The sequence below is a fragment of the Salvelinus sp. IW2-2015 genome, linkage group LG2 (assembly GCF_002910315.2).
Source record: "Salvelinus sp. IW2-2015 linkage group LG2, ASM291031v2, whole genome shotgun sequence".
Taxonomy (NCBI): Eukaryota; Metazoa; Chordata; class Actinopteri; order Salmoniformes; family Salmonidae; genus Salvelinus; species Salvelinus sp. IW2-2015.
This window is the reverse complement of record NC_036839.1, coordinates 11,453,140-11,460,489: the sequence shown is the minus strand read 5'-3', so window position 1 is coordinate 11,460,489 and position 7,350 is coordinate 11,453,140. Positions and strand designations below refer to the sequence as shown.

The window sequence follows — 7,350 nt, the reverse complement described above, 5'->3', positions numbered from 1 at the left end:
TTAAGTGTCTGACGAGCTGCCGCTTGACGAGAGAGACCGCTGTCTAGCCTACTAATATTTGCTAGCGTAGTTAAAACATTGAAAATGGAAAACGTTTGCCTTYAAACTTTAATCTTAAAGTTGCATGATGTTCAGGCAGTGAAATTCGGAACGTTCACGCTGAAGAGTGGAATAACCTCGCCGATTTATTTTGATCTCAGAGTTATTGTTTCTTACCCAACTCTCATGAACCAGGTTTGTAAACACGTGTTTTCCATGAGTAATGGAAACAACAGKAATGTCAGCGTTTCCCAAACTCAGTCATGGGGACCCAAATGGGGTGCACGTTTTGGTTTTTGCTCTAGCACTATACAGCTCATTCAAATTATCAAAGCTTGATTACTAGGYCAAAAAACAAAYCGTGTACCCCTTAGGGTCCRGAGGACCGAGTTTGGGAAACGCGYAACTATGTCTGTTCGGAGGCAATCAAATCAAGTTGTAAAATGTATGTTACGAGCTCATTAGTTGGAGTTTGTTGAATACGGGTTTGTTTGCCTTTAGGTGTCAAGTCTTCTTTATCAACGCGCCAAAGATGAGGACTTAAAATACAGCTCTGTGTGTGGAGTCCCATACACTGCTCTACCCRTGGCTACAATCATCTGCTCCAAACACGAGCTGCCCATGCTCATCCGAAGAAAAGAAGCCAAAGAGTATGGTGCGATTTCATGATGGTCAAATTTGATTGTTCTCTTTATGAGAGTTTTTTTAAATGTATTTTTATGCATCCCGTCAGTTCATTCTAAAGTTGGAGCTAGCAAGTGTTAGAGCATTTCATCAGTCTAAATYGATTTCAGATCTCTCATATCAGACATCCATCATGGCCACAATATGTTCCATCTCTTGATCCTAGGAACTAAGAAGATTATAGAGGGGACTATTCACCCTGGAGACACGTGTCTGATCATCGAGGATGTAGTGACCAGCGGCAGCAGCGTCATGGAGACGGCTCTGGTGCTCCAGGCGGAGGGTTTAAAGGTGACGGATGCCATCGTGTTGATGGACAGGGAGCAGGGCGGCGAYGCCATGCTGGCCAAGAGGGGCATCACGCTCCACTCCGTCATCTCCATCTCCAAACTCCTCAACACCCTGTTCCAGGCGGATCGCATCGACTCTTCCATGGCCCAGAGCGTGTGCAGGTTCATCCAGGAGAACAACACCTACAAGCCCTCTGGCGAGGAGGAGAAGAACGGCTCACCTGCAACCAAAAAGCCCTGCAAGRCGGCGGAGCTGAGCTATGGAGACAGGGCTCAGCTCCAGAATACACACCRTCTGGCCGCCCAGCTCCTCAGACTGATGGAAGAAAAGAAGACCAATCTATGTGTGTCGGCGGACATGACGTGCTGCGAGGAGCTGCTGCAGCTGGCCGACACTCTGGGGCCTCAGATGTGTGTGTTGAAGACCCACGTGGACATCCTTCAGGACTTCAGCCCAGCCTTCACCCAGTCCCTCAGGGACCTGGGCCTCAAACACAACTTCCTCATCTTTGAGGACCGCAAGTTTGCCGACATCGGGAACACGGTCAAGCACCAGTATGAAGGTGATTAGTGGGCGCACTTGTTTTGCATTGCTGTGTGCCCTCGGTGGGGGGTGATTTCACTTTAAATGTGCAAACTCTTCCCGCCCAGGGCCCCAGGCTATGCAAAACTAACGCGCCCCGTGTTAAAATAGACACATTGTCCAACTCCAGAAAATAAGGGGCATTGTTGTACAACAGTTGTCCCCTTAACCTTTTGAAACATGCTTTTCAATCCTAATCCATCCTAATTAATACCTGGTTGCTATTATTTCTAAGTCTTCTGACTGTTGTGTGTTTTCCTCTATTTCTCAGGTGGGCTCTACCAGATCTCCTCGTGGTCTCACATCGTTAATGCCCATGCGGTACCAGGCCCTGGGGTGGTGAAGGGGCTCAGTGCGGTGGGCCGTCCGCTGGACCGCGGCTGTGTCCTCATAGGTCAGATGAGCTCCCAGGGTTCCCTAGCAACAGGGGACTATACGCAGGCTGTGGTAAGCAAAGCGCTCCAGCAAGCCGTTCCTCAGAATGTTCCGTCCATCTCTCTAACCTCCCACAGCTCTCTGCAATGTGTTACAATTCAGGACACAGTGTCATCTTGCAGGGTCACAGTGAAAGCCTGATTACATTCTAGTATGTTTTAATAAGGATGTTTGCATCGGACAGCTTAACTGTAGTAATAGTTGGATTCCTTAATGTAATCCTTAATCTCTCTCATGTGATTTTTGTCTCTGTCATTCCATAGGTGAAAATGGCTGAGGAGCACTCTGATTTTGTTTTTGGGTTCATCTCTGGTTCCAAGATCAGCAACAAGCCTGAGTTTGTACACATGACTCCAGGGGTGCAGATGCAGTCAGGAGGTACCACACTCTATACCCGTTAACCACTTCATCCATCCTGTCCAGTGTTCTGTCATTGTCCTGTTGTAAGCTCTCCTTGCCGCTAGATGGTGCCGGTGTCCAATAAATGAAGACTGGGTCACTTATCTCGGTTGTGTCCGTATTGGCTTCCTATTACCTACATAGTGCACTACTTTTGACCAGAGCCCTATGGGCCCTGATCAAAAGTAATGTACTATGTTGAGAATGGAGTGCCATTTTGAATGCAGCCCTTGTTTTCGTTGTGTTTTTTTTAACCTCTTCGGCAACAAACTAGGGTGGTGTTTTCTTCAGCACCACACTGTTCATTGATCATAATCTCCATCCTTTCTGTTTCAGGAGATGGTCTGGGCCAGCAGTACTCCAGTCCTGATGATGTGATATGTAAAAAAGGCTCTGACATCATCATCGTGGGCCGTGGTATCCTGGGGGCCTCTGATAGAGTGAAGGCTGCTGCAGAGTACAGAGAGGCAGGCTGGAACGCATACACCAAGAGACTCAACACATCTAGCCAATGAGATGCTGAAGACTAGGGCGACATCCTAAGTGGCACCTTATTCCATATATATTGCACTACTTTTGACCAGAGCCCTATGGGCCTTGGTCAAAAGTAGCGCATAGGGTGCCATTTGGGATGCTGACAAGACTAGAGCAGATACCACATGGCTAATGTGAAACATGATTATTCCCTCCAACCAGCTGCTGAGACCTTTCTCTTAGCCACAAAACTTGCTAAATCAACTGAACTGRGACAATGCTAATTTTAACCTTTGGCGACAGGGACATGTTTCAGTTTTTTTTCTCTCCATAGTGTTATTTTTATATAATCTAATTTGCAATTTTTMAAATGATTTGTGTTGACCAGTTATATGGAATTGTGAAATTAATTTAATAAATACATTTGCTGTAATTATCAGTGTTCCTTGAAGTCTATAAACATTTCATCAAGGGAGTTTTCTACAGATGGAAGACTGTTAAAAGATTCGTTTRACTAAACTAACCTCGGCATTGTGTATTAATTCATTGACATTACAACAATCAATTGACTTGTGTTTACAACAATGTATGATGAACCAGTGAAGTCTTTAGCCCTCTGATGATTATTTGTGATGTGCCATCCAGGTGTAGGGTATGCTGTATACCCTAGCCACTAATAAACAGTGAATATGCTGAGCCTGTTTCATTTTATATGGTATCTCAAATCAATCAAATGTATTTATGAAGCCCTTTTTAAACCAGCCGGTGTCACAAAGTGCTATACAGAAGCCTAAAACCCCCAAACAGCAAGCGATGCAGATGTAGAAGTGTCTGCATCTACTTTTACTTTGTGAAATCGGGCATGGTCTACATAACACCCCAGTCTTTTTYCAAGTCAAGCTCTGATGACTAGGTAAGGAACAAATTTGCAAGCCACATGATATGTAAATATGTGTAAATGACATGATGGGGAACAGAGCAGGGAGGCAGGCAGGTGGGTTTTCTCCTTCCTTCAACACAGGTGAATGAAGCCACCTTTGAATGTCCCATTCTCCACCGGTTCAGCTTGAGCACAAAGGTCAGCAAATCCTGCCATCTCGTCGATTGGACCGAGCGCAAAGCACGGTTGGTTTGCATAGAGAGGGAGGGTTGGCATAATAAAGAGCTAAACTCGTCTAGTCTGCTCTCCCTCCCCCTGGCTGTTGTGTCAATATTGGACCTGAGCAACGCACCGTGCGACAGGTGTCCACTGGAGAATCCTCTCMCTTTTTAAAACCAACCTGAAAAAAAAGGGAGAGAGAAGATAAATGGAAGGATGGCCTACCATGCCAGGAGTATATATAGGCTACCTGCAACGTGCCATACGCATTCAGTGTTGCCTATAAGATGCACACAATGCGCAGGTATTACTGCTAGTGCGTTTTTAAAATGTCTTCTCACTTTTTTCGACAATAGATAGACAATGGTAAGTTTTATGTCGGCAAAATGTGTATGTTGGATTAAATTGTGAATGACAATTTTACAGACAGGTAGGCTACATTTTTTTGTATTGGCATCAATGTTAACCTTTGCACCTTTCCAGGTGTGTGGACGCAGCGACAAATGGAGAGTATAACGTAGTCTACAACTGCTTTTCCAAGACGGGATCATCATATTTCGATWGATTTTCTGTATTTGCCTCACGTTGAGCCACACGCACAATACCTGAAGATTAKGTTTTGTTCGTTCGGCTCGCGTTAAGCAGGTACAGGTTTTCTACAAAACAGAAGAGCAAGTTCATATTCCGACAGAAGTCGTTCTCGTTGATGCTGCTGTATTTTCCTGTCACAAATACAAACATCGAWTTTTTTTTGCCAACTGGACAATTTTTTAATCAGTATTCTCTTGATTTATATGGATAAAGTTTTTATGTTACCATTTTTTGTTTTGTTTTTAGACTCTTGCTCACCACTAAATGCTATAGTTCTCTCCATGGATTTTACTATGACTAGTTATTAGACTTGTATTACCTAGTTATTTCCTTTTATTAAATACCATTAGGTTTTTCWTTATGGACATGCTGTAATGATGATACCCAACCAGTTAGCGCCAATAGTGTCATCATTATGTCAGAGTGCACCGGGAATCAGGGAGCTGGTCATTTCTTAATTGTAGTTATCTTAATCATTAACCAGCCAAGTAACAGCCATCTGATATGGACCATCTGCTGGCTGGATCCTCAGCTGCCTGGGATCTATACCTCTGAAGAGGCTACTCTGTTAAATTAACTATGAAATTCATAGGTGTCTGGACATTTATTCCAGTAAATGAAGAGTGTAGCCTATAACATACAGCTCATCATAAAAACACCACGTCATTCTCCATTGCTCATGCACTGTAAAACATTTTGCATTTCAGTTAAGCACAGAGACATCATTCACTATAGGCATATCACTGCTTTGCATATGTTTCAGAAACGTCTATTTTCCACCTCAGACAGTATCATTTGTAGTGCCAGTTACCCCACCACACACACACACCACTTCSATGAGATGATTAACGCCTGTACCTCAAGTATCTGTATAGTTCCATTCTACTTTGAGCATAACTGCAGGTAGACATTTGCATATCCAGTTTTCATTGTATGAATGGCCAATAAACAGCCTGGTAAAGGCTTTCCCATGTAATCATTTCTGCTCTCATGTTTCCCTACAAAGTTCCAGTAAATATTTGTTTAAAGTTGGTGTAAGGAGACTTCACAGCCTGTATTCCCATGCTAGTGACAGTTCGTGCTGCAGTTCCACCCTAAACCTCCAAAATGACACTTCCTCAACTTACTCTACAGAGCAGTTATTGGCTCTGTAAAATATGTACACACAATATTATTTTGCTATTCCCTGATGTCTCAAGCAAGTCTTCAATCTTTCAGTCGTTCACGGTGCAATCTATGTTCATATCATTTCATATCTGTTCTGTTTTATGGATAAACATGACTGGGACAAAATTACTTCACGAAAATTATTATTTGCCCTGTCTCAGCAACCTATAAAACTGTGTGGGATTCTCTCACAGATGCAAACAAATTGTGACTATTTCAATTCATTCTGACTATACAGCTATAAAAATCAACCTTCTCTTATCCTATTACATCACCTTGAGAGAATTATGTGTAAGATCAAATAGGCTCCGTTTTTTCCCCATGGGCTATTATTCTTTAGGTCTGTGGCTATCATAACACCCAGACAATTGTGTGTGTCTGCAGAAAAGCATGATTGCATTTGTGGTGCCTGTTCAACTGCTACCTGTTTCCTAAGTGGAGGACAAGTGTTGCCCTGTGGGCTGTGTGCTGTTTCAAATGACAGTTAAAGAGGTTGCTAATGAAATATGAAAATGCCTGGGGGTTGTTTCTCTTGTAACTGCCTGGCTTTACCTAAGCAGTGAGCACAGAGGCGGGGAGAAGGAGGGGGAGAACCCAGGGCTCTGCAGCACCTATCTGGGTGCGTCTGAAATGGCACCCTATTCTCTATATAGTGGACTACTTTTGTAGTCCACTATATAGGGAATAGAGTGCCATTTTGGAAGCACCCTGTCTTGGCCTCGGGTAAATCCTGCCTGTCTGTTGCGGTTCACTCTTGACGCAGAGCCAGAGCCATTCACAGAGCAGATGTCACCTGCATGAGCTGTCATGGCCTGTTCAAATTTGTCCTTAGGAGGATTTGTTTCTATAGCAGCAGAGAGGGGAAAAACACACAGGGAACATTTGGTGGTGGTCTGCGTCTGCTCACTCACTGACTATTCAAGTAGCACCAACTCACATTGAAGCAGAAAACGAGACCTGTCCATTTACAACCTTATAGCAAAAAGAGATATTTCTGATTCACATTGGACAATAAAGTTGTATRGTATGCCACTTATCTTCTATTGAGTTGTGTCTCCTCAAGGCGATATTCTGAAGAAAGGTGCTATAAGTGAATATTTGCACATGTTGGGATCAGTGTCTGATCAGGTATGTGTATGGATATGTCCTTGGTTCAAACATACACTGAGTGTACAAAACATTTCCATGACATAGACTGATCAGGTGAATCCAGGTGAAAGGCATGATCCCTTGTGGATGTCACCTGTTAAATCCACTTCATTCAGTGTAGAAGGGGAGGAGACAGGTTAAAGAAGGCTTTTTAAGCATTGAGACAATTGAGATATGGATTGTGTATGTGTGGTACTCAGAGGGTGAATGGGCAAGACAAAATATTTAAGTGTCTTTGAACGGGGTATGGCAGTAGGTGCCAGGTGCACTTGTTTGAGTCAAGAACTGCAACGCTGCTGGTTTCCCCCCGCTCAATAGTTTCCTATGTGTATCAAGAATGGTGCACCACCCAAAGGACATCCAGCAACCTTGACACAACTGTGGAAAGCATTGGAGTCGACATGGGCCAGCATCACTGTGGAATGCTTTTGACACCTTGT

The 7,350-nt window shown here is 43.7% G+C and overlaps 1 protein-coding gene across 1 annotated transcript; it reads left to right on the top strand.

The window, feature by feature from the left end:
- LOC111974340 (uridine 5'-monophosphate synthase) lies at nt 1-3,337 on the top strand. The gene is made up of 6 exons (XM_024002070.2): nt 1-234; nt 541-694; nt 890-1,576; nt 1,868-2,043; nt 2,295-2,409; nt 2,767-3,337. The coding sequence occupies exons 1-6, from the start codon at nt 85-87 to the stop codon at nt 2,943-2,945; spliced, it is 1,461 nt and encodes a 486-aa protein (XP_023857838.1). The 5' UTR covers nt 1-84; the 3' UTR covers nt 2,946-3,337.
- The last annotated feature ends 4,013 nt before the right edge of the window (nt 3,338-7,350 follow it).